Source organism: Numenius arquata, chromosome 6 (assembly GCF_964106895.1).
Source record: "Numenius arquata chromosome 6, bNumArq3.hap1.1, whole genome shotgun sequence".
NCBI lineage: Eukaryota > Metazoa > Chordata > Aves > Charadriiformes > Scolopacidae > Numenius > Numenius arquata.
Genome location: NC_133581.1, coordinates 46,312,581 through 46,339,414, shown reverse-complemented (window position 1 = coordinate 46,339,414; position 26,834 = coordinate 46,312,581). Strand labels below are relative to the sequence as shown.

General features: G+C 48.1%; 1 protein-coding gene across 1 annotated transcript in view; it reads left to right on the top strand.

Annotated features, from left to right (window-relative positions):
- The first annotated feature begins 414 nt into the window (after positions 1 to 414).
- Positions 415 to 26,834, top strand: part of GALNT16 (polypeptide N-acetylgalactosaminyltransferase 16) — a 72,366-nt gene continuing 45,946 nt past the window's right edge. Inside the window, exons 1-2 of the mRNA XM_074148510.1 lie at positions 415 to 628; positions 11,795 to 11,813. Coding sequence (XP_074004611.1) covers positions 415 to 628; positions 11,795 to 11,813 — 233 coding nt within the window. The remainder of the gene's footprint in view (positions 629 to 11,794; positions 11,814 to 26,834) is intronic.

Here is a 26,834-nt window from a genome sequence, read left to right as displayed (position 1 = left end):
CTGCCTTGTCGGGCTGAGCCCGTGTCACCCGCCGCCGCCATGGGATGTCGCCACATCGGAGCACCCGCTTCCCCGGGGCTGCCACCCCCCCCGCCCGCTCCAGCTGCCTCGCCGGGCGCATCCCCAGCGGCACCCAGGCATGCGAGGCCAGCCCCGGCCGGCTGCTCCCCCTGCCGCGGAGGAGGAGGAGGAAGAGGCGGCAGCGCGGAGCCCTCCGCCCCCTGCGGCGGAGGCGGGGGGGAGGAGGGGGGGCGAGGCGTTAGGACCCGGCGGCGGCGGCTGGGCGGTGCGGGGCCGGGGCCGGTGCGGTGCGGGGACAGCCGCCGCCGCCGCCTCTGCCTTCTCCCCTCCTTCCTCCCGCAGCCGCCTCTGCCCGTCGAGGCAGCGCTCCCAGGCTCCCCCGGGGCGCTCGGCATGAGGAGGATCAGGGCCAATGCCATCGCCATCCTGACCGTCGCCTGGATCCTGGGCACTTTCTACTACTTATGGCAGGACAACAAGCCCCGCTCGGCGGCCGCCGGCAGGTCCGCCGGCAGCGGCGGGGGTAGCGGCGGCGCCCGGGGCGGGCAGAGGGCGGCCGGCCGGCTGGAGCTCCGCCGGGAAGAGAGGACCATCCCCCTCATCGTGAGTGCGCGGCGGCCGCCGAGCATCCCGCCCTGCCGCGGCGGGGAGGGATGCTCGGGGGGGGGGGGAGGGCGAGCGAAGGGGAGCGAGGAGGGTTTCGCTTTGCCTTCGGGTTGCTTTGTATTTATTTTAGCATTCGTGCCTTGTCGCCATGGCAGCCGTTACAGTCGGGGAGCGGGGTGGGCAAAGCTCAGGGGAGTAGAGTAATGCCGCGGGTAAAGTATTTGCGAGTTGTCTCCGCCGCCGGCTCGCCCGGGCTCCGCTCCGCCGGCTGAGAGCGGCTGCCCTTGGCTGAGGAAAAGGGTGGGTGAAACAGCTGGAAGGTTTTTGGTTCGCGTTAAAGAGGCGCATATACACACACGCGCGCGCACATATATATATATGATCGCAGTTTTTTCCTATCAGGATGAGACAAGAGCCATGGCCTCTCACAAGCCCTTCCTCTGGCCAGCTGGCTGCTGGGCATCGGGCCGGGGGATGCGAGCGGCACTTGGAGTGGGGAACTGTGCAGCTGGTACCAGCCTCTGCCTCGGCTCCCCCTGCTTTGCTGCCAAACGGGAGACCTGGGCTCAGCTCCCGAGTTTTGTCTGTTTTAAGCTGGAGATGGCAGTCTGCGAGTCGGGCTCGGGCAGCGTTTGGGCAGGGTGGGAGATGGGGGAGCTCTTGGGGCTCCTTGCTAACCCAAGGGGTGGTAGCGGTGCCCTGCTGTGCTACTTCAAAATTGCTTTCAAAACCCCACACTCTGCTCACCTGGGTATCTGTGGGCTCAGTAGGGCGATAAAATTGAGCTCCTGACTTGAGGATGATGAGGACGTTTCTGCTCTGTCAGTGGAGGAGGTTTGTGCTCCATCAGCCTGTATCATTGCATCAATATAGCTCTCCCAACTCTAGGCAGTAGCTTCATAAAAAATAAACCAGCCCCTGGAGCAAAAGTGGCCCAGCAATACCATTCCCCGGAGTGATCCAGCTGAAGCAGTTCGGGAACTGCACTGTGTGTCACTCTTTGGCTGCAAATCCATTTATCAGCCGGTTACGCACACATGGAAGCAAACAAAAGCAGCAGCCTGGTCAGAGTCAGAGCAGGGGCCAGGCGCTGGGGCTCTCCGCTTCCCTCCTCGGCTGATGCTGGAATTTTTGGCCTGTGTCTTTCTCTTTTCCACCTGTAAACTGGGGGTGGCAGGTGTGTGTGTGGGGGTGTTTGGGAAGCCTGGTGAACGTTTGGAAAATGCTGCCAGAGCAGCCACAGCCCTTGGGCAGCAGGGTGGAAATCCTTCTGCTAAGACCCCCAGCCATCGCTTGTAGCAGCTGAAACTCAAAAGTCAAAACTGAGGCTCTCTGGCAGAGCAAGGATGTTATTTGCCCTCCTTAGGGCTGGGGGCTGCCAGCAGTTCAGGCTGCTCTGCTGTGAGACCCTCTGTGGAGCAGGAATGGAAATGAATGCAGTGCCCCCCAGGCAAGGAGCTCTGTGCAAGTGCTGTAGACCTTTGGGTCGTGCTGGGAAGCACTCTCGGGCTGGCCAGGGTTGACTCAAACAAACGGAGGATTTGGAGCGCTGCTGCCTGTCGGATTCCACCTTAGCAGCGGGGGAAGCTGCCCCTGATTTCTTGTGCGTGCTTGAACATGCCGCTCTGGCAGTTTTATTTCTCCATTCCCCCACTTATCCCTTCCATTTTTTTATTGCATTTACTTTACTCCCTCTCAGAGGGCTTGTGAGGTTACATGAATCCATACTGCCTGCCAAACACCTTAAAATCCTCCTCGGGAGGAGGATGCTGTGGCAGTGCCGCACGTTGTTCTATCGCTGCTGTTTGCGGGAGGTGGTGAGCGCTCATGGCTAACGACAAAGCCTCTCTTTACAAGCTATAGTGCCGTGTAACAGCCGCTCCAAATCTGATCCTGCTCACAGATCCACATAAAGCATCCCAGCTCTGCTCCATGCCTGAAGTCCCTTAGCAGGGGAAAATAATCATCCTTTGCCTCTCCTGTCCCTCTGTAACTGGGGTCCCACGATGAGCCAGCCTCCCCGAGTAAGTCCTGGTCCCCTTTGGCAGTAGCAGCTGGGATGAAGGAGGACCCTCTCCTGATGCACCTGACAGCAAGGTGTGGTGGAAATACCACATCCTGCCACGATCTGTTTGCATAGAGAAGGGAAACAGGAGGATTTTGCTCTCTACAAGTACCTGAAAGGAGGCTGTAGAGAGGCGGGGGTCGGTCTCTTCTCCCAAGTTACAGATGATAGGACAAGAGGCAATGGCCTCAAGTTGCGCCAGGGGAAGTTCAGGTTAGATATTAGGAAATATTTCTTTACTGAAAGGGTTGTCAGGCATTGGAATGGGCTGCCCAGGGAGGTGGTTGAGGCACCATCCCTGGAGGTATTCAAGAGAGGAGTTGACATAGTGCTTGGGAATATGGATTAGTGTTGGGTGGTGTGGTGGTGTGTGTGTGGGTTGCGTGTGTGGTGGTTTTTGTTTTTGTTTTTTTGTGTTGTGTTTGTTTGTTTGTTTGTTTTTTTTTTTTTTTTTTTTTTCATTGGTTGGACTAGATGATCTTAAAAGGTCCCTTCCAACCTCTGTGATTCTGTGATTCTGTGATTTTGTGGTGTCTGGGCTTCTCCTTGTGTGTGCAGAGCTGTTTCCCAAGGGTTCGGTGAGCTGCTGTGAAAGGGGAGCTGGTAAAATGCAATATATGCACTGCTGTAACTCTGCAGCAGCATGGCTATCGGCGAGCCTAATGGGCTTCACTTCAATTGGAGGTGGGTAATGAGCCATCCTGGCCACAGCCTCTGCCTGCGCTGCTGGGGTGGAAGCAGGGACACGACTGCAGGTGGGCACAGGGCAGGAAGGTCGGTGGGGGCCTGGAGACAGCACCCCCCTGCAGGAGGTGGCATCTGGCTGGGGTCTGAGCAGTTCGTCTCCTGGGCTGAGTTGTCTGTGTGAGCCTGTGGGGCTGGTTGCACAGGGGCTATAGCTGTGCGGAGTGGTCCTCAGCCCACATCCCTACCCATCTCTGGGGCACACGGCATGCGCCGTGGAGCACTGCCCGCCGCCCTCTCCCAGTCATTCCAGCCACCCTGCTGGAGAAATGATGAATTTAGAGAAACGGTTGTCCTTTAGCAGTGCAGAGCCCTCAACCCAGAGTTCATTCCCCGTGAAGTCAGATTACTTGACTTAATATATAATGGCAGTCTTGTGTAAGAGGAGGCGTGCCTATACCCCACGTGCTTCTCCTGTCCCTTGGCCTTCTGCAGAGCCATGGAGACAAGCTGCCCATTTTGATCCAGCTTTTGGTTTCCTCTGCTCTGCGTGAGTGATGGTATTGGGAGTTCAGGTTTGAGCTCATCTGCAAGTAAGGGTGACTCATGTGACTTATGGTTCTCTGGAAAATATTTTTTCAGTTTTCCAAAACTGGCTGCTTTTCTGTCTGGAACAAAAAAAAAAATCTTGTCTTTTGGGTGAGTGAGTCCAAGAGTTCTGCTCTTGTGTCTATGCTGTGACATTTCAAATCCTGGGGAAATTAAGGTGAATTGCCTGTTTTTTAAAAAATGAAGTGTTTTTTGGGTTTGTGGTTTTCTTAATTCTCTCCCAATGCAAAGAATAAAAATCACCTTGGGTAAAAAATATAGTCAATTGCAAGTCTCAGCCTCAAACTGGTTTGTTATTTGTTGACCTCATGTTTATCACAACTTTTAAACTTAAAATGTGGATGCCTGACTCCTAGAGTCAGCAAGGGAAATCTTTGGATATTAAAATTGGGGGAGAGCTGTCAGAGATCAGTGTCCCAGAAACAGCTTATGCATATGAGGGGAGACCTTATTAATGCCTATAAGTATCTCAAGGGTGGGTTGAAGGAGGAGGGAGCCAGACTCTTTTCAGTGGTTCCCAGTGACAGGACGAGGGGCAACGGGCACAAGTTGGAACATAGGAGGTTCCACTCGAATATGAGAGAGAATTTCTTCACGGTGAGGGTGACAGAGCCCTGGAACAGGCTGCCCAGGGAGGTTGTGGAGTCCCCTTTGGAGATTTTCAAGACCCGCCTGGATGCAGTCCTGAGTAGCATTCTCTAAGCAATCCTGCTTCAGCAGGGGAGTTGGACTAGATGATCTATATGGTCCCTTCCAACTCTAAAAAAATTCAGTGAAATTCAGTGAAATTAATGGTGATCCTCCAGATCCCTGTTTTATAGCCAGAAATCTTGACATTTGGGCTCTCTGCAATAGCCTCTCCCCAAGCAGGTCCTACAGATGCTTGAAATAAAAATGCAGAAATTGGTAAAGGGCAGGCCTGACTTGGTGTTGTGCCAAGCCCCTGCACATTTCCCCTTCCACCCGCCACGGAGGGTGGAAGCATGAGTGAGTACCACAGTCCTAGGAATGCATTTTTTTCTCTGGAGTGTGGCATAGTTTCATATCAATTAGGAGGAGCCCTGGGACCTCTGGCAGTTGGTTTGTGTGTTGAGTGTTTCTGGAGGATGGACTTCTTCCCTGGGCTCTTTTCTGTTCCTCCCGGGCAGGAGGTTGCCTCCTCCTCCTCCTTGGAAATTTCCCAGAGGCAGAAACTCTGCAGTGTATCTTTTGGAGGGGCTTTGGCATCATTTCCACACTATGTACGGCCAGTTAATCATTCCCCACATGCTGCTCATCTGCTTTACAATGGCACTGATGGGCAGAGCCCAGGACTCTGGGCAATCTAAAGATTGCAGCGTGGGAAGCTCACCCAGCCCACCAGTGTCCCGCTGAAGAGAGCAAGGCCATCGCTGTCATGTGGGCAAAGCTTGGTAGTCGGAGGAGTGGCTGGTGGGTAGCTTTGAAAGGGGAATTTTGTTCTGTGAGCTGAGGATGTGAGCATTTGCTCCCATTTCCCAGTCAGAAGCTGGATGTGAGGCTGCCTGCAGGCTCCTCCAGCTTGCTGACTTCACTGGGGTGGTAGGAAACACACCTGGAAGATGGAGACAGAAGAGTATTGTTAGTTAAATGCTCTGGGTTGTGTTAGGCTGGTGCCTGATTGCTCTTTGGAGCAGGTATGTTGTCTCTTATCTTTGTCCTGCCAACTTCTGTGACCTGCGTAGCTCCTCTGCGCCCTCCCTAGAGACAGTTTGGCAGCTGAGAGATCCAGTATTGCAATCCTGGCTCATATCCTGGGCTCAGCTCTCCTGCCTGCTCCCTCCCTCTGTGCTCAGCCACGTAAAATGAGTACCAGGGAGATAGGATCGAGGTGTCCTTTTCCCTTGGAGCAAAAAGGTTTCTAAATGCTCTGTGAACGTTGTTGAACGTACAGCATCACCTGCCTGTAGCGAGACGGTGAGCGGGAGGCTCCCTGAGAACGGGAGGTATCTGTAGGCATCGAGCAAGTCGGCGAGGAGGGATGTCGGGCGTTTGATTCTCCCCTCTTGTTTAGCCAGAAAGTAGGCAGTGGCTGGGGTTTACCTGCTTCTCTGAGTAGCCGAACTGGCAAGTTTAGCCACGCTTGTATTTGCTGCCATGTAAGACCACCTTGGTGTATGCTCTTCAGACCCTTGTGGACTTAACTAACTCGGTCAAGCAGTGTGCTCCGCTGCGTTTGTTCTCCGGTGCCTTCGGCTGGGGGTGCCTGAGTCCTGTGGAGCAGGTGCTGGCTGATGTTCACTGTTCGTTCGTGAATGAGTTTATTTCCATCCCTTCGTCGCATTCCCTCTGTGTGCAGCTTTTGGGGGATGCTGTTTCCCTCACAACTGGGATAAGCTGCAGCTTTTGTGGATCAATAGGTGCTACCGTTTTTCAGGGATTTGTATCCCACGGGGCTCCTGTGTGTGTGCCTGCCCGGAGGCAGGTCTTGCAGCCTCGGGGATGTAACTCTGGGAACTGAGGTGGGTCCTAAATTAAAAAAAAAAAAAAAAGCCAACAAGAGGGGGAAGACCACAAATTCATTGCATTGGCATATTGTCAGGCTTGTGAAGTACAGGTTTGATTTCATGTCCTGCTGTGCCGTGGAGAGAGAAGGCCTAATACTTAATGAGATGCCACAGCTCATTTCAGCAAGCCTCCTTACTGCTTGGCTCTTACCAGGTTGCTCACTCTCAAGCCTCCTGCCTTTTTGGGCAAAGATCAGTAATATGGCTATAGAGGCGTCTTTCTGTTCTTAGGCCGGGTAGCCGTGTGTCCGTTTGCACACGCGTGAGCACAGCACAGGAAGCTGTATGGTCCCCCCGAGGCTGCTGAGCTGCCTGTAAGCAAGCCAGTGACATCTCCATGTTCAGCAGCTTGTGAAATGTTTTCTTAAAACACCTTCATCCCTTCAAACTAAAAGAAAAGCGAAGGGGGCTTGGGCTCTCCCTCACGTCAGCCCACAGAGCAGCTCCGCTCCCCGCGGCTCTGCAAATACCTCAGGTGATGGAAACAGGATGGAAAAGAAGCTGCAGGTCGGTTGTGGTGCCGATGCTTTCACAGGGGGAAAGTGCCCCCTCCAAGTGCTGGGTTTGCCCATGTCGTTCAGCCTGGCTCGATCCCCTGCCAAAACCCAGCACCTGCCCAGCTCTTCCCTGTGCCGGTATGGCCTCTGCTCTTCCCAGTTAATTTTAGTGGTTCTGTTGGAGCCGTTCCTGCTGTGGCCAGACCCCTGCAACACTGATTCTTTTTTTATTTTTTGCATCTCTGTGGGATTCTTATAAATGCCAGATGAGAGGCCTGTGCCAGCTCCCTGGGAAAGGACGACTTGGTAACTATTTCTCCAGGGGTATTACTGCAGGAGGAAGATTCAGTGACAGTTCGACAGCTTAATATTTTATTTACTGTGTTGATGTTTTAAAAATGTGGCAATGAATGCTGTTTGCCTAAATGGCAGAAAATTATTTTATATTTAATTTGTCCCAGTGGCCCATGTGGTGCATTAAAAAATAAAGTAAAAATAAAAGCAATGGTTTGCAATAATAATATTAATAAAACCCAGTTGGCAGTGCTGGCCTTAATTGTTAATCTAAGTCACAAGGTAGCTGGGGCTCAGGGAGCGTGGTGGTCTGGGCAGCCTGGGACGGTGTGTAGAGGTGGGGGGGGTGAAATGCAGACCCCCTGGAGTTGATTTGTTTTTACCAGAGCCTTTCCATTAAATTAGTGGGTGAAGCGGCGGCGAACTGCCAGTGTTGGAGGGCTGAAAAATGGCTAACTTGTTCCTGTTAGAAAAACATGCAGCGTAGCAGAAAGGCAATGAAATGAGCAGAGGAGAACACGCTGGGGCTGAAGCAGATGGGTCAGTGGGGGACCCTGGCTCCCCTGTACTGAGCATCCCCTCCCTTTTGCAGGGCAAGCCCCAGCACAGGGCATGGCCGGGCAGCATCTCCTTCTTGCTCTTCCTTGGCTCTCCCCAGAGTGCCAGCTGGTTGTTCCTGTCCCATGGCGTCTCAGTGACAGTCCCAGCACCTCCTTCTGTTTTTCCTGCTGTAGTGGTGAAGACTGCTCCCTCATGCTCCTCCAGCCCTATCTGCCAGCAGGGCTGTCAGCTCTTTGGGGCTCATCCTGTCGGTTGTCTCTGCTGTTCTGCCTAGGCTGAACGCCTGGTGCTGAGGCTGTGATCTACAGCATGTCCTATACTGTCACATTAAGGCCAAGACATAACTAAAGCGAGACCCGTGGACTGGGAGCCAATCTGACTTACAGACTGAGCTGCAAACTCACCCTTCTTACAGGTTTCTGTGCCTCAGTTTCCCCAAAGTCTAGAATGGAGATTTTTATCTGCTTCACGGGGCTCTTGGGAGGCTTAGCTTGCGAGTTTTGTAAAGGGCTGGAGATGAGATAACCTTAGCAAAACATGTGGTTGAGTTCACCCTTCGCACACATTTGAACCAAGAACGGGATTAGCAGAAATGCAGTGGGTTGGGGATGATCTGTTGCCAGAGGAAGAGGTTAAAGGCACAGCACGGTAAGCTCCGTGTCCTGCACAACAGGATCTGTAAGGAAAAGGCTGTGTCCTACCTGCCTCTGTCTTTCACTGTATTTTTGTAAGCATATATTCCTGGAACTAATAGAAGTGATAAAGGACAGGAGCTGGATTCTCCTCGGTAGGTTTCAGGGTCCACGTTGTGCTTGTGGTTGTGGAGACACTGAGATATCTAGCAGTGCATTTAAAAAAAAAAAAAAAAAAAAAAAAGTGGTCTCTTGGGTCCCATCTTTGCAGAGAAATTACCCGTGTTGTGATGTGCTTTGAGCATATGGGTAATTTCTCAGTGTTGGTAGAGCCTGAATTTTTGACAGGCAGCTGTGAGCTCTCTTTGGAGCTGCTTCAGGAGCATTGTCTCTCAGATACCTGCTCCGTCTCCTCCTGTGGTGGCAATGGAGGTCCAGCAACACCTTTGGCGTGTCAGCTCTGTGCTACCCCAGGATGTGAATGAGGCTGCCATGTGGGGCTGCCCCTGGGCAGGGAAGCTGTTTTAGCTGGGCTGATGATGCTTGGTTGGTGGTCCTGCCATGATAGAGCTGCAGGGCTGATCTTTGCTGTCCAGGCTTCAAGGCTGCCATGGTCAGGCTGGGTTAGTGCTCTGACTTCTGACTCTGTTGTAGCATGGGCACTGATGACACTTGGCTAAAGCTGCAGAAAATTATCTACTTTAACCTCTTGTTTTCTTCCTCCCGCTTTCCAAATGTTTCATTTTTTTAAGCTGAAATGTGGTCCTTGTGAGGAGGCTTTGTTTTGAAGTAGCAGAGAGAGAAAAAGCAGCTGTGTTGAAACCTGCTTCAGCTGTTTTGTGGGCCCACGAGGAAAAAAAATACTACATTTTTTTATTTTAGACAGGCTGAATCCTGAAACAGCCAGGTCTTGGCTGGAAAAGTGCTCTTATCCAATGAAGATATCTTCAGAGATTCTCTGAAAAAGTCTTCCTGCAGGACAAAATTGGAAAGGACTGATGCTTTCCATCTGCTCGCATGCTGAGCGCCCCAAACGAAGTATTTGGTGCCAGAGAGTGTCATGCTCAGTAGTGCCATGCTGTACCTTTGTACCTTTTGGTACAAACTATGCAGTAAAAAGCCTAAAAAATGAGGAAAAGCATGTAAGCCGCAAAAAGCGGTGCAGCTCCTTTGGTAACTGGTGTGTTGGTCTCCGAGTGTGGGAAGAGGGATACAGTAGCAGGGCAAATGGAAGCCATCACAGCCACACAATGAAGTTAGAATAATTCTGCACTCCCTACATAGTTTTCCAAAGTAGTTTTAAATTGTAAAAATTAACTGTAAAGTATTGGAGTTAGGAAATGTGAATGTTGCAAGTGCTCACTGCAGACTCCTGTTGCTCAGTGATGTGATCATGCTGTAATTCTCAAGTGCTAAACTATGTATGTGGTGGTGTTTGTTTGTTTTGTGGTTTTGTTTTTTTTTTTTCCTTTGTACCTTTCTGGGAGACATTTTGGATCTAGTTGCATGGTAGGAATTATCATCTACATCAGGCTGCTTATGGACTAGGCTGTATGTATTTCCTAACCTTCTGGCATGTCACGGTTTGGCTGAAGTACCTGTTTTACACCTGAAGGTAGGGCACAGCCTTCCAAAGTGATCTCTGGCCAGGATGACAGGAACAGTGACAAACAGGTAGGGCATAACCCTGTCCCCGGCATAGGGATGCTGACTTGCTGCATCCCTGCTGGAGCTACACTTGCTTCTGTGATGCTGTGGCTCTTGGTTTTGTGTTTGGGAACAGCAGAGCCGTCTCCTCTGGCAGTACCGGGTGCAGGCTGGGGTGAGCACAGTCGTGTTTCTCCCCTCACTGGGAGCGCAATGTGGTGTTTATACTGAGCTTGGGTTGGCAGCAGAAGGATGGATGCTCTCCATGAGGTAACCCTTTCAAAAAATCCGTTAGGGCAAATCTGAGCAGACTTAAGTCTGTTTGCATCGTCTCTGCGTGTGGGTGGTCTTGGTCTGGTTGTGCCGTGCCCTGGGATGCCCCATTGCTGCCCTGTGCCTGCTAGCTGGGGCATTTCCAGTCTGTGCTGGGGAAAACTGGACCACACTGGTTGGGCACTCCAAAAAGAAATTTTGGGAAGGGCTGGGAAATGGGTGTTCCTTGAGGGCTAGCTGTGGTCAGCACAGAGGGGCCGTCGTGTCAGGCAGTGATGAGATGTGGTCCGGTGAGGTCTGGCCTTGGAGAGGCTGCCCAAGCACCTATCAAAAGCTCCCTTTGGCTGAGAGTGAAAAGGTTTTAAGTCAGGGGGTGGACTGCTGGCTCAGGTCAAGTTCTTGAACAGACACAAATCTCATGGTAGATGTTAGGCGAGCCAGGAGGAGGTGGTTTACAGCAAAAGTAAACAATGCTGTCCTTACAGCACAGGATACAGATTGAGTCGCATCAGTAGTAGGGAAAATCTGCTGATCTGCTTGCATCACTTAGATTACAGCGTTATTAAAAATTATTATTGATTGTAAATTATTTACTCATTAATTTTCTTGGGCCGAAAGCCTTCCCTTCAGGAAAGATGTGCTGGAGTTGAAGGAAGACATGGTGGGTTGATATAAATGATTGTGCTTGGCAGGGCTAATATGAAAAATAGGTTATTTGCTACGTTGTTCTTCCTGCTGCCATTCGGCCATTAATTGTGCAGCTCTGCCCTGTGTGGTTGGTACCACTCTGACATTTGCTGCCCTTTACATCTGTGAATCAAAGCAGCTACCTGTGTTCTCCTGCCACCCCCATGGGATGCTTTTAGTCTCAGCATGGCAACAAGTCCTCTTGCCCATCTCCAGCATCCTCAGGGCAGTGGGTCTCACCAGCTCTTGCTTGTGCTTCCTCGCTGAGGAACTGGCAGGGACAGTGCGCTGCGGGGACCTTGTTAGGGGCTGAGCCCTTTAAATCTTGGTGCCCTAGTTAATGGGGTTTTAGTCCTTCCAACCTGTCACAGCCCATCTCATTTTTCCTCCTCTTTCTTTTTAGTTAGAGGATTATAATTGTCGCATTGAGCTTACAGGGGATTGGAATGCTCTTATCTATCTTCTGGCTTTCCTCAGTATCTCCTAAGAGGCATCATAAAGAAGGGCCAGAATGGATAAACAGGTATTAGCACCACTACAAGTGCTGAAGAAGGGGTGAGAAAATTCCCCCTAACCTTTCACGCCTGCCGCCTTGCAGGCTCTGCAGGGGATGCTCTGTGGCCTCCTGAACTGTGGCAGCTCCCCGACACCCTGGTGTTTTTCCGTGTCCCCACATCACCTGGTATGTGGGAGCAGGGACTCCTGGCTCTCAGTTGGGCAGAAGGGGCGAGTGCTGATGGGAACTGGGTATATGAAGGGATCCTCTTCTTATTCTTCTGTGCCTCCTGTACCTCAGGAGCCCGGTCAGGTAGTGTTCTAGTTCCCCAGCTCACAAGTGCGCAAAAGGAAGGTGTTGCTGCCCGTGGGTTGCATGTTCAGAAAACCCAGCATACATATGCCCTCAGTTCCTTCAGCTGGGCTTCAGTAGAATCCAAACCTGTAACATCTAAAGTTTAAATTAAATATCTTGACTTTTTTTTTGAGGGGCAGGTGAGTGATTCTATTCACCATGGAAGAATCCTTCAAAGTGATAGAAAGCAGAAATGCGTGCTGACCATTTGAACTCCCTAGTTTATATAGCAATGAATCTAAGAAATGAGGAAATAATGCAGCGCACATTATTTATTAAACATCCAAGAATTTTCTAAACTGAGTCTTGTGACAGATTCATTAAGGCTAAGTAAATTTTGAGGATCCATGTTGCATTACCAATTTTCTTGCCTAACTTTCTGTTAATGCTTTTACAATTCCACCAGGAATACACCTCCCACTGCTATATTTAACTTGCTGGCCCTGTGTGAATCTTTAATTGTGGTCCACGCCGTTCTCTGTAGCAAGGACAGCCATGAAGCATGTGGCCAGAAGATTATTTTGGATCAGTAAAGGCAATTCATATCTTTCCAGTCTTGAGTAGGTGAGTTGAATTTGAATGGAAAATATTTCTATCTAGATCAGAATTTGCTTTAAGATACCAATTTAATATTTTTCTGCCCAAGGTAACTTCCCATATCGTTGTCATTGTCCCATTCCCCTGCCCTGGCTGTAACTCTGTGTGCCAGGGGAGCGCATAGCCCAGCTCGCAGCTGAATGTGTGTCTCTGTAGCAGACTCTTCTTGTACGTGAGGGACTTGTTTTGGGGCCCTTCTGGGATGGGAGAGTAAGGCAGGGCGACTTGTTGATTAGTAGGGGCTGTTAGGGGCTGCCGCAAGCCTCCTGGGAGTTACCAGTTGCCTCTCCATCCTTTTCAGAGTGATTTGCACATCAAAGTCATGCAGCCTGAGATCTCCTGTACATCTTGCTCCTCACCCAGACCTCACATACAGCCTGCCCTGCTGCGTCCCTTCCGAACTGGAAAGACAGCCTCTGTCCCAGGGAGTTTATAACTTCCATAGGTGTGTAAGATAAAGAGTTGGGGAGAGAAAATGTTCTTCCCCCCCATTTCCCTGATGTAGACCTGAGATGAAGCCTCAATCTTTGCTGAAAGGAAAAAAAGAAAAAAAAAAAAAAGTATGTTCATTATAATCTCTGGTTATTAATTCTGATTGAAATACCAGTGAAGCCAGGACAGCTTGGATATCAACTGTGTACCAATATGAATTCAAAGAACTTTGCACTGGATTCAAGCTACTACAGAGAGACAATTAAAACTCAGTTTGTCCTGTGGTAGCTGCTGTTGTAACTGACTGTACCTCATTCTTGTTAGGGTTTCACTTGCCTTGGTGGTTTGGGTCACCTCTCCGCCCTCTGATTTCTATGTGGTCAGTGATGGGTTGGCCACTTAAAAACTGTTTTGGCACTTCCCATGACCTGAGGGGGCTGAAATAGCTTGGGGGGGATAAATTTGGCCTGTGTCTGGAGAGGTTGGGAACTTTCCGCCCTCTCAATTACCCTGAGTGCCAGCTCAGGTTTTGGTGTGCATTTTTTAGTGTGTGTTCCTTTGGGGGAAGGAGCAGCATTTGAAGATAAGCCACTGGGAGCCAGAGTGGGGAGACAGGTTAGAAAAAGCTTCTAAATGATTCCTGTGTGTGCAAATGCTAATCATTAAACCTGTTACTGCTTAACAGCGTGACGACTTGTCATGATAAGCTGCCCCTCCAGGCTGAACAGGAATAAATCTCAGGGTGTTCGCTGAGCTCTGGGAGCTGGACTTTGGCCTCTCCCACCTCGGCCCTAGTACAGAACAGGGTTTAAGCACTCCTTAGCGGGCTGTGGTGGCAACCCGCGTGGCAGTGGGGCTCCCTGGGGCGGCTGCTGCTTCCTCAGTCTTAACTCTGTCTTTGGAGAGTTAAATTCTCAAATTTATCAGCGTAAAGTGAGGTTCCCCATGTCACGTTGTTTTTAATGCCGAGTGACATCTGTAACCAGCGTCTGGATTCTCGTTCTGCGCTCGGAGCAGTAGCCCGTGTGATTTGCTCCTCTTGGGGGGGGGGGGGGCGGAAATACACCGTAGGCACTTTAATCATTCCCTCTGCAGAAAAGGCAGTGTTTGCATCTGGGAACACGCTCCTGGCATTTGTAGTACGTATTCATTTTTCATCTTGCTACAAAAATCTTAAAGCAGATAGATAACAGGAACGTGAGTGCCTGCATGCTGAAACGCTTATATTCCTGTCCGGTGGCACAAGTTGTAATGGGCAATGCCATCTGACTGGGCATATGGCCTTTTTGCCAGAAGTTATTAATAGTCACATGCAAACACAAGCAGCAGCATCTACTTTTGTAGGAGCAGAATTTTGCAAGGATGAATTCAGCTAGTTGTACTCATTTGCCCCCAAGATAGGAGTCTCAATGTAGGACATCCACTGCTGTGGATGTTGAGAAGGGGTCGGTGACTAATCCAGACTCTAGCAGTCTGGACAACATCAGTTGGATGATGAAAAGTCACAAATGGGTGACTAGGCCTTTACCCCATTGTTTTGGCCAGTGTTATTGCGTAATATTTGTTGCTGGTAATTCTGTAATGCAGGCAGGAGATGCTTAGCAGTCTAAGGCGTGGGGGCCCTGGGGTACAGCCTGCACCTGGGCTGAATAACCCACTCTGCCAGGCAGGCTGGAGACCTTCTCTCCTGATCAGAGAGGTGAGGAGTAGTGTTTCTGGGGCAGCAGCAGCAGCAATATGCCACCTCAAGAAGGCTCCTAACAGCCGCAGGCAACTCCAGGTCCCTAGGGAAGTCTGTCCTGTTTGACCATAGACTTGCTATCGCTTCTTGAATGTCTCCAAACCCAGAGAAATTGTGGATGTCCCATTCCTGGAGGTGTTCAAGGCCAGGCTGGATGGGGCTTTGAGCAACCTGCTCTAGTGGGAGGTGTCCCTGCCCATGGCAGGGGGATTGCAACTCGGTGATCTTTAAGGTCCCTTCCAACCCGAACCATTCTGTGATTCCATATGGGACTATGGGACTGGGACAGAATTGGTTCTTCAGAGTGGCTCTGCACTGTAGGCAGAAAGGGGCTTTTTGGAGTTACTCGAGGGAGAAAAAAATGGCCGAAATAAACTGAAAACCCTGATGATCTAAAGGAAAGACCTTTGCTCCTGAGAAGGGTGGGGGGAAATCCCCACCTGTTTGGTAGGGCTGCTCGGGCTTCCTGTAGGCTGTTCTTCCAGAAGAGCTATTTGCAATTCTCCTGCCAGTTCAGTACCTCTAGCACTACCAAAGCACGTGTGAAAAACAGATGTGTGGCAATGTCTTCAATGTCATTTAGAGGGCAGCTCAGCTCTCTGTCCTCTGGACACACACCAAATCTGGCAAGGAGGAAGGTATTTATACTGTGCTTTACTAAGCCTTGACCTAAAAGAACTTGTTGCTGTACATTTCTCAAAACCCTGTTAATTTAAAAAAAAAAAAAAAAAAGAAGAATCTCTTAGTTTTTCATGAAATTGATTTGGTGCGTTTCTGAGACTGTGAACAGCAATATGCTCCTTGGTTCGCTGAACTAGCTTATGGGAACTTGGAGGAGCTTCCTTCATACTCGCTGCAGATGAGAGAGACGTATGAAGAGGCCTGGGGTGCAAGAACTTTCGTCTTTAGTATGTGTTCCTAGTGTAGGGAGGGTGTGGAAGTATTCAAGTATATTTAAAACATTTGAATGTTTGCTGAAATGTAGAATCTTAATATTATCTTTCTCACCTTGTCATTTCAGCTATTTGAGTTTATTAGGAAAAAAGACAGGGTTTTTTTTTGTATTTCCTCTTTACACCTATGGTGTTGTTTGTGTCAGTCATGGAAAGTGGAGATGTGAAAATAACTGTGTCATCCAGGCAGCCTCCCTGCAGATGCTCAATGCCTCTTGTAGAAAAGGCCCACACTATCTCTTGGAGCCTCTTGCTTGTTTGGGGAAGTTCAGAGACCATCCGATAGTTCTTCCTTCCCTTTGTCCTGTTAAAGAAGTTGATAATATAATATGCAGGGTGCACAATGCTGTGGTTTTAGTCTGTACTGAGCCAGATGGAATGCTCAAGGTCCAAAACCAGAAAGAGATTATCTAAGGATGCTGGGATTATAGAGTAGGATTCAATGTCACTGGGCTGGAGCTGGCTGCTCCTTGCTGTGGAAGGAGCTCAGCCACATCCCCTCCTTTGAAGATGTGTGATTTGGGAGGAGAGGACTGCTTTTAGGGAGGCCTGTCTGCTTCTCCAGAGCCGATTTAAAAGCCTGCCTCCAAGTCAAGCAAGGGAAATGCTATCAGTGGAATTTTTCCTAGTGTATTAAGTGGCCTGGCCTAATGGTGTTACCACAGAGAGCAGCGGATAGAGGATGGTTTTCCTTGAACCTTTTCTTTGCTGCCTAGGAAAGGGGCTGCTCCCGTCTGATTCAGCTGCTAGGCAGCCAGAGTTTTCTCTGCTGGTCAATAAACAGAAAATGCTGCTTTATGCACCAGAACTGGGGTACTGCCTGCTGTAGTTATGACTTAGTTTCTAGTGTCATATTAGTTAGGACTTAGATATTGCACTGAGCCAAGGATCTATCTGCTAAAGAGGCACAGGCTGAAAGTGAATCCGTATTTCTACGTTAAATAGATTTGTAGCGGCATCTGTTCTGCCCAATGATTTTTACAGGGGAAACAGTCCAGAGACAGTAAGATTGAGATGCTTCAATTGGTACTTTTGTTAATAAACATTTTTATTTTTTTTTGTGTTGACATGTCTGGTGCACTTGACTCTTCAGAAATGTGGTAAGTGCTTAAGCATCTTCTTTTACAGATCAAGAGTCTGAGGGAGGCTCAATAAGGTTAAAGTCTTCATCTACACCGATTGCTCAGTCTCTGTTGACTTTCTCTTTGAACGTCTTGCCCACCGAGCATTTGACTGACATCCCTTTCCTTAGAGCTTCAGCACACGTGCAAACAGTCATGGCTATTTTGCAAGGAGGGGAGGTGGATGAAGGAAAAGCGAGGTGAATATACCCCGCTGATGGACACACAGTGCCAGCAGGCTTTGCCCCCCCCCCCCCCCGCCAAGGATGGTGCTTCCCCTCTCGGGGTGTCTTTGGGATGAAGCATCAGGAGTGCTCAGGTCTCTGTTTGCAAGTGTGACATCTTGCAGTGCTGCACGGTGAAGGCCCTTGTAAGGAGCTACTCGAACGAGGCAAACAGTAACGAGTTGTCCAGGGATGGTGCATTGGCTCCTGCCAAGCAGAAGGAAAAGTGTCACTCTGATTTGTGCTTACCTGGCTACGCAACTGAATTTTACCCTTGAACCGAGTTCCTGGGTAAGATAAAACCCCTCGGGTGAGACGCATGCCATTTGCACAGGGTTCTTAATTAGAGGAATTCATCATGAACACAGGCATCTTTCTCTTGTTAATGTGGCAGGGGATAGAGATTAATTACATCAGTAGAAATATGTCTGTTGTTGTTTACTATTTCTATGAAATGTGGCAGTCCTTGGTGTCTGTGGACAGAGATGAGGTTCCATATGATATTGCTGTGCTGCCACTATTATGCTTTTAATTATTTAATGAATTACTGACTTGAGTTGAGGCCGCTCCACAAGGCTTGCTATCTGCTGATCAGAAGATGCTTAAAACTTGCATATTCAAAAATTTCTAGATCTGCAGTGATAAAGGGGGAAAATCATGGCATGTTTAGATTTTTTTTTAATAGCACCCCTCTCCTTAAATATCTGTGTTCTCCTTTCCCATACTGCCAATAGCAAAGTGGATAGAGGGCAAGCAGATAATTTACTATGATAATTTCAAAATTAACAGTTTAGTTTGGGGCACAAGTAGATCTCGCATCCTATTTCTCTCCCTGTTGTCCTTCTGCCCCCTCCAGTTCAGCTGGCCAAGGGATGCCATTTTGAAAGTGTCTGGCTGTGAAGAGTTCAGGAACTGGAGATTAAAATTGCTTATTGAGTTCTTCTATGTGAAACCTAGCTTCCAGCACCAAGGATTGATTGCTTACATTCAGGTTTTGAAGGGTCTATGTCTCTTGCAGAGAATAGCGCAAGAGTGGCTTGCTGGCTCCAAAGCACGTAAGCATCATTTGAAACGCTTGCCAGTGGGGTGCAGCAGGACTCTCCTCTGAAGCTAGCGGGACAATTAGACCACTGGAGAGTTGGTTTTGATGGGGTTTTTTTGACCAGTATTCCCCATCTATCTCCTCAAGGAAATTTTCTTTTAGCTGGTTTGTCTCCTTTCTTCCTCCTCAGATGGGTATCATGGTATGAACAGATTGCTGAGGAGAACTATTTCCTTCCCCTGCCTAAAAACAAAGCGAACGTATGGAAGCTGTCTCACAGAGACAAGTTTTGAGTCCTCTCTTGACTTGGCAAATACTTTGCTGTCACCCCAGGAGCCTTGAGGAGCAATACCAGCATGACAGGCAAAGGCAGAAAGGGACGCCTACTTAGATGGCTTACAGGAAGAAGGGACAAAGCATGTTTTGAGAAGACCCGTGTTGTAGCAGCTGTGTACACACCTATGGTGCGCTGGACCAAATCCCACTCTGGCTCTCACACTAGGTAGAAGTTGTGATTTTCAGCTGCTTCTGTCTTCTAAGCACAAAAGCGAGGAGATCTGTGGTGTTACTGGAGAAGAGACAAGTGTTTGTCCATGTATTTAATCAAGACTCGCTCTTCAGTGAGTGCTTTATTGCAGATGTTCTCTGCACACTTCTCGCACTTTCCTTTTGGGATTAAAGTGTTAAGAAATCTTCTTCGTCCCCTTGTCTTCCGTACTCTCGTGTCATGAGTTAGGGACGAAGGTTCTTCCTCTCCTAAATATGATCTGATGGAAGGTCTTGCCTGGAAGATTTATTTATTTCAGTATGAGGGTTTTCAAGTTCAAGTGGGCATTAAGTTGGAATTTAAAGAAATATCTCAAAATGGAGGAGGGTAGAACAAGCATTTCTGCCCATACGTTTTCTCAAGGGTGCAGTGCCTGTCACTCTCAGAAGAGGAACAGACTGTTGTGGAGTTGTTAAGATGCTTGAAGAGTCACTGACCTGTGGGCTGTACTGCCTTCTCTGTCCAGAAAAAAAAACCCAGAGTAGTTTCTGTGCAGTTTTTTTAAATGTCTAGCTTGCAGTCTGGGGGTCCAGACATGAATGATTTTAAGATCTGTTGCGTGTCTGAGGACAAGAGTTACAGACCCTTAGAAGATATAAGAATTTAGTTGAAGTAGGTAAGAATTTACTGACAATCCATAGCTTACTGGATTCCTCCATGTAAAATGTCTGTACAGCACTGAGGATTAATTGATTAAACTCTTGTCTAGAAAATTTTATTCTTTAATATATGAGTAATGTAAAATTGTCTTACTGGCTCAAAAAAGCATAAAAATAGGAATTTAAAGTGGCTATTGCCAGGCAAAGAATACTGTTATCTGTTTTCAATTATAGAACAATATTTTCCTTTAAAAAAAAAAGGGTGAATCCAAGTCTTTTGTATCTGTATGGTGAATGGAAGCAGTTAATTAAATACTTTGGGTTTGAGATTCACAAGGTCTTTCAGATGAAGGATGTGGGGAAGGATGTGGGTAGACATGGGGGAAGTAGGTGTCTTATGAAGCTGTTTCCTGCTTTGCAGCTCTCCCTTTGAGCTGAGATGGAAAGGAGGTGTTAATCACTTCTCAAGGGCTCCGCAAGACATTGCTGCGGTCTTGTGAACATCATTGATTGTGTCCTCCAAAAGATCTTGCTGGGGCCATGCAGGTGAAAGAATGGATGCACAGCTGTGGTAGCTTGCTGAAAGAAGCAAGAATATTTGATTTAAGTGCTTGCAGGCACTGTTCCTCTTGCTCTGTTAAGGCACTAATTTTGTATTTTGCTCTGCAGGTTGCCATGATCAGCTGTTCCATTTCTCCAGATTTTGCTAGCTGTCAGTAGGGACGGTCCTTGGAAGGTTAAGAAACACAGGAGGAACTGGTCGTACCAAGACATCCTTCCATCTGTCTGCATGTGATGCTTGTATTTCCTTGTGCCTAGGTACTGCCTCTCTTTTGAGCTGTGAAAGGGGCAGAGTACAGCCCCATACTATCAGGAGATGGGAGCTCTGCTGGGTCATGAGAGGCCTGGGGGCATGGGGTCATCTTCCATGAACCAGCCTGAGAAGACACTGAGGGATGCAAGGTGTATTTGGAGGGAGTGTGAGGGGAAACAGGAGGAATGAAAACCAAATTGGTCTCTACCAGATGCTGGCTATGGTCCTTGAGGAAAAGGATTTTTGCTCTGTTGCCGCTGATGTTTGTACTCAAGGTTAATGCACTTGAGCAGAGGTGAAGACACCATTCTGGGAATGTTTTGCTTCAGATGGGTTGACTGCAAAAGGAATTCTTGTTGTTAGCCTGGTATTTACCAGGGGCTATGAGGGGGATGATGACTCTGTTACTTGCCTGGTATCATGGAAGTGTGCAGTGAAGGGTAACATTAAGTCATTATCAACTAAAAGAAGTTGAGGGAGTTCCTTTCTCTCTTGGTTTAAAACTTGTTGCTTCGCACAGGCTAACACAGTGCTCTGGGAAGAGGCTGAAGGGGTGAATGTGTGTGAGAAAACAAAGGATGGGGATGGGTTCTCTGTACCTGCTTTTCCTACTTGCTGCTTCCCTCGGAAGTTGGGAAATTGGTTCTGGCGTATTGCTCTTGATGTTATAATAGAAGGAGTCTGTTCAAGGCACATCTGATGGGTGCTGGAGTGCTTGTATGAGCTGTCACCTGTTAAGTTGTTATCAGGTTAAAGATGGTTGTTTGCTGGGGTGGTTGCTGCACCCCCAGCTCCGGTTCAGCACTGAGTGGAGGGACTGGGAGGAAAGGTGCCATTTGGACTTGTGGTCCTCAGTTCAGCTCCAAGGGCTGCTGGAGCAGCCTCACTGGAAATATCCTTGGAGTTTGAGCCACTGGCCTAAATACTGGCTTCATAATCCAGAGAGTGAATACTAACCTGGGGATGAAGTCTCACAGCCTCTGCCTCAGTGCATCTAAGTGACATGGAATGGGGAGAGCTTGCAGAGGGCCAGGCAGGTTGGATGAAGAAAGTTAATTTGGAGGGGAAGTATATCGCAGCGTGGCAAGGTAGGAACAACTTGTTTCCTTGTGCTTTTTTTCTCTGTACTCTAGACTTCAGAGAACAGCATCAATTTAAACATCCGTGTAGACTTTTCTTACTTTCAGATGGGGAAAGAAAGGGACAATAATTTTTTAGGAAACCTGAGGTATGACTACGCGCACAGTTTCTGAACGGGATTGTCTGGGATATGTGCATGTGTTACTTGCGTGGGTGTATATTGACATCCTTGAGGTTCACGTGGCAGCCCAGCTATGAGTGCATACTGTAATATTTTAATTGTGATAACTTCTGGAGACTTTATTTCAGTACAGAGGATTTTCATCATCTCTGTACTTAGTTTCCTGTTTTATTTAAAGTAGTAATTCAGATCTAGCGTTTCTCCTACTGCTCCGAGTGGTACAAATGAAATGGTGACAGGCTGTTTGACTTTCTGAGCAAAAACCACTGTAGGTCAGAGGGACGCCTCCCCGTATCTACCAAGGGAACTGACATATCTACCTGATGAGAGACCAAACCTGATCACTTTGGCTGGTGCACTTCTGTCCCCACCAAGCAGAGTTCCGTCTTGGACACATTTAGTTTAAAAGGCCCAGGGCCTTCCTGCAGAAAGGGCTGGTAGCAGGCAGCTGCAGGACCCAGCTGCATTCCTTCCTCTCAGGTTTCACTTGTCTGAACCGTCCCTAAGCAGGACTTCGGGCATCCAAGAGCTGGGGACAAGCCAGGTTACAGACCCCTCCTGGATGCGGGTGGGCTTGCCCAAGACTGGATGACTCGTGTGCATCCTCTGATGAAGTCACCAAGGCAGCAGTGACTTGCAGCTGGTGGAGACCTCTTTAGCTGGAGATGGTGTCTGAGCCTTGCAGCAGAGGCTCTGCCAGCTAAAACTAGTGAATCACTTTCAACTCCATTGATTAAAACCACAATAAATGAGCATTTGCTTGTGATGGCTAAGTGAAGTTGTAGTACCTCAATCCATGAGATTTTGTTTGATGTTTCAGTGTTCCCAAGTTAATGAGCCTCCTTGAGATAGGTATCTCTTTTCTCTTGACACCTCTCATCACCTCTCGGAGCTGGCACAGTAGGATTTGAACTGTGTGACACTGGTTAATGCAGAGATACGAATTGCTGTTGCATTACCTTTGCTACGGTGCGTGGTCTGTGTCAGTTGTCTCTCTCCAAGGCAGCCATTTTTGAAGCAGTCCATCACACACTGCAATTACGCCTTTAGTGAGGAAGATCACTTACTTTCTGCAAAAATCTATGATTAAAGATCACTGGACTTTTGAAAGATACCTTTCTACTTTTCTTTAACAAAATTACTCATTTTGTTGTGCTGCATGACTGACAAATATATATCAAAGACAGGCCTTATATCATCACAGTACAAACGTCAACTGCCTGCGTTTAAGGATTGGTTATTCGTTTGCAGGATCAGATTATCCTCTGTGAACCTGCACACAGAAATGGGTATTGTGCAGTCCTAGCAAATCAGGATGGTAAGCTTGCAAAAACTGCTTCATTTTATGATGGATGTACCTTACCAAGATTTGATGCTGTGAGACAGTTTTCTACTGTTTCACTTAACTGCTGCTTTCTAATGAAAAGTGTGCTGCTGAGCTCTTCTGCTCCATTGGTTGCTAAAGGGTCAGCTTTTTTGAATTACCTGAATGTACGAAGTGGTTGGCTCTTTGTGGGGGAAAAAGAAAAAAAAAAAAAAAAAGCTTCTGTCAAAAGGGTACTTTTTCTGCTTCTGGAAGGATTCTCCCTTGGATATTCTTGACTCTGAACATGACTACAGTTAATTTTATTTGTGAGGAGGTAAATGTCTGGCGATCAACTTGCTTCATCTTTTCCAGATTCCTTGGAGTAGCTCGTGAATGACATGCTGGAAACCAAGCTGTTGACCGATGTATGTTGATGTGGAAGTTCTGGAAAACGCCTTTATCATACATGTATTAGGGCTTCTGTAGATCACTGCTAGACCCTGGAAGTAGACGCTAGCATTAAAGTTGGCTTTACATTATTTGTGCTGGTCTTGTAAGCTCCTTTTGGCTGAGCTGTTTAGGGAGGAAGCTGGAAGTGGATGCTCATAACAATCTGATGATTGTTCTGAGAAAAGTTAATCACAAGAGCTCCCCGGGGGGGTAAGGAGGCACAGCAGCATGGTACTCATCAGCGTGGGTAGGTAGCAACACCATGCCGAGTGCGGGCATCAGAAATGGTTTTGGTGAATGAAGCGGGGAGAGCCCTGCAATTGCAGTGGGGTGTGAGGCAGGAGCTGAGCATCTCCTCTCAGCACCCTGCTCCCTGGTAGCATCCCTGCCGCGTCTGCAGCACCTTGTGAGTACTAATTTCCTTCTCACATAACTGGGAAATGGCTCTGTTTGCACTGGATAAGAACCTAGCTTTTTTTAAAAAAAAAAAAAAAAAAAAAAACCAACAACAACCAAAAGCAACAAAACAAACTAAAAATTACTATGGTATTGCTATGGTAACAAACATCTAGAAATGCAGACAGATCTCTGTATCAACAGCAGGCTTAGGCTTTACAGCCTGGCCCTGGTGGTTGCATATGCCTTCAGAGACGGAAATGATGCTGTAAAGGGAAAACAGCAGCAGGTTTATGATACCTTGGAATCGTTCCAAATGTGAGACCTACTGCTCCCTCTGAAGCAGGCTTGGGGGGAGCGGTTGCAGGCTGTTGGTACACATCTGTCACAGCCTGTTTGCTACCCACCCAGGCAATGGGAGATAAGGAGCCAAATGTACTTCACAGCTGAGCAGAAATGGCCGATTATGGGATTGGAGTTGGAATATCCTGCAGTTTAAGAACACCTTGGCCTCTCATTGGGTTTTGGGAGGGCTTTGACTAGTTGGAGAAGACAAATTTATTTTGCATGTAGTGTATCATTTGCAGCTTCCAGCAGGCAGGCCTGGGAGAAAGCAAAGGGAGCTCAGCTTCTTTGCTGCCATGGTGTTTAGTTGTGTGTGGTGGATCTGGGTCTTGGTTTTTTTTCATTCTTGTTTCCCATTTTTCACTCTGTTAGGGGCAGCGCTAAAATCAGTGAAGAAGGAGAGGAGGTGCTAGCAGCAGAGAGCTTTGAGTTTTCTGGCTGAGATAGAGCAGGTTCTTCCAAAGCACCCCTAGAGCATGGGGTGTCTTGGGAACTCAGCCAGCTTCTCTTCCATAAGCATCTCCCGAAAAAAAACATGGCAGAACTGGGCAATAGAGCAGGAAAAAAAGGGAAGGAACTTCCACCAGGGCAATTACAGAAGTGTAGGGGACCCCGCTATAATTGTGAAGGCTGATATTAGGAGAGAAGACCTGTCCTGAGAAGGCCTGGCTTTGAAGAGGAGAACAGACCTCAAGATGTTACCTTCTAAAAGAGGTCTTATTTCCCTGCAGCCCTCCTTGAGGGATGATCCTGAATATGAAAAGGAAGCTGCCTCTTGTAATGCCAGGATTCCTCTGGCTTGCTGCTGCTGCAGCTCCCCTCGGGACCAAGTCGCAGGCTGATTCTTGCTGACTACCATTTCTGGCTTCAAATTAGTTGAAGCTACTGAGTGCGAGATATCACTGGTGACTTGATCTGGACGCTTTTGGCATGCCACTTGTTTCTGTTCTACCTTTGCATGTGATTGCAGGGAAGCAAGGGAAGAACTCCAGGGAGCTCAGTCTTCTGCGTCAGGGCCCATGTTGGCACATAGTTATGCGCGGTCATGCCAATTAGTGATGGTATTGGACGTGCATGGTAAAACTAGCTTTGCGCTGACACTTGTTATTCAAGATTGCCCTCTGTGCAAAGTGCTTGACTCTACAACCTTAAATAGGCTTTTTAATATTGGTTTGGAGTAGAGGTGGCAAGAGAGAGAGTTGAGTGAAGTAATATGTATATTGACAGACAGTTAAGTGCCCTTCAACTAAGGTAGATAAAGTCCTAAAGGATGTGCTCCTGTAAAAGTTCAGTACATCCGCTTAAAAATCTGTTAATTAGGGAGTAATACTGAAAAGTGCTGTCCTGGCGATTGGCTGGATCCTGAGCAGTGAGCATTGCTCAGTGGGCACGGAGCTGCTGTGCACGCTCTGGCTCGCACCCTGTGGCTGCAGAGGTCTCAGTGGGAACTGCCTTTGTGCTAATCAAAATTAAGATTTGAACCGTTGAATGCATTGTATTCAGTAGGAGGTGCTGCTCTGCTGAAGAGTTCTGTTCTTCATTGGCGTTGGGTGTGCTGCTGGTCAGACCACCTTCAGCAGTGGCAGGGACAGATGCCACTACGCAGAACACACCAGTGAACACGCTGCCTGGGTGCTGTCGCTCCGCAGTCCTGCCACGTTCAGAGTCATTCTATAGAACACCTTTTACATCCAGCCAGCTACAGTAAGAAATGCTTATTCCAGACTGTGTAACGCAGAGTTACAAGGTGATTCCTCTTTCACATTCACCTTTTGTCATTTTGGGGTAGGCTTTCCACATCTTGTTCCCTCTCTAACAGTCCTTTCAAGTTTTCTGATGGTTGGTTTTATGGTTTGTTTGGTTTTTTGAAGTTTATTTTGTGATATCTTTGGTGCTGTCTGTCCCCACACTTGCAACCGTAGCTCCACTTTTGGTTTTATGACTTTTTTAAACCTACTTTGAACAAACCCCTTTGTTCGTGTTTGTTCATCTCCATGTTCCCTTCTGGAGCCAGAAATGCTAAAACCCAACAGGAGCGAGCCAGAAATGTTAAGAATGTCTCAACATCTTTTTCTATTTGGGAGAAAATGAATTGCGTTATAGACTTCATGTCTCTAACAAGCTGTATTGCATTTAACCTTTACCTTGCCACCACAACCTCCAGCTAGAAATTTATACGTTTGTCTTCTGGGTAATGAAGGCTATTTAACAACATACTGCCATTTTCCAGGGCAGATGAAGGTATGGAAGAAGGGGAAGGTCAGTGTGTTAATTGTTAAACAGTTTGATTTTTCCAATAGGTGAAAATAAAATAATGAGTGTGAATGACTGAAAGGCAGTGGAAAACTGGAGCCTCTGTAAATGCTCTGTGTGTGTTTGTTTCTCTCTGTTTATATTTTTGTTGCGGCTGAAATCCTGTCCTGCTGATGTCACCGGGAATTTTGCCACTGGATTTCACTAGTAATTTACAGCACACTTAGATTTTTACATTGTGTTCTTCTGAAGACAAACAACGCCTCTGTGCTTCACGCTGCTCGCTGTGGAGAGGAACAAGCAGAGTTCATCCTCGTGAGCAACCCAGTGGCTTTCATGGAGCTGCGACAGGACTGAACGTATCTAGGTTTTATTTTTCATTCATATTTAGGAAGGCTGCTGAAGGGCCAGGCAAGATTCTTTGACCATCACAGCACCGGTGGCTTTCTGGAGCTGTGCTCTCACCTTGGTGAAATAAATCTGTGTGGTGAAAAATGCCCCTCCTCGGTGCTCCAGGCAGTGGGAGGCAGCCGGGCGTTTTGCTGCCCAAAGACATGAATGGAGTTCGCTCAGTCCCACTGGTTATACTCCGCTGTCATACTTGGGAAGAAGAGAATTTTAAAGTGTATCCAATAGATGTTGAGAAAGGAAAACTGCCTTCCTTGACAGCATCAGTTATACTCACACTAGGCTCTTCTGGGAAGCCAAAGCCAGCAGCACAGCCCCGGCTATCAGAAACAGACACCCACGTTTTACTTATGACACATGCGTGAACTTTTAGTTTAAAAACTTGCTCGCAGAG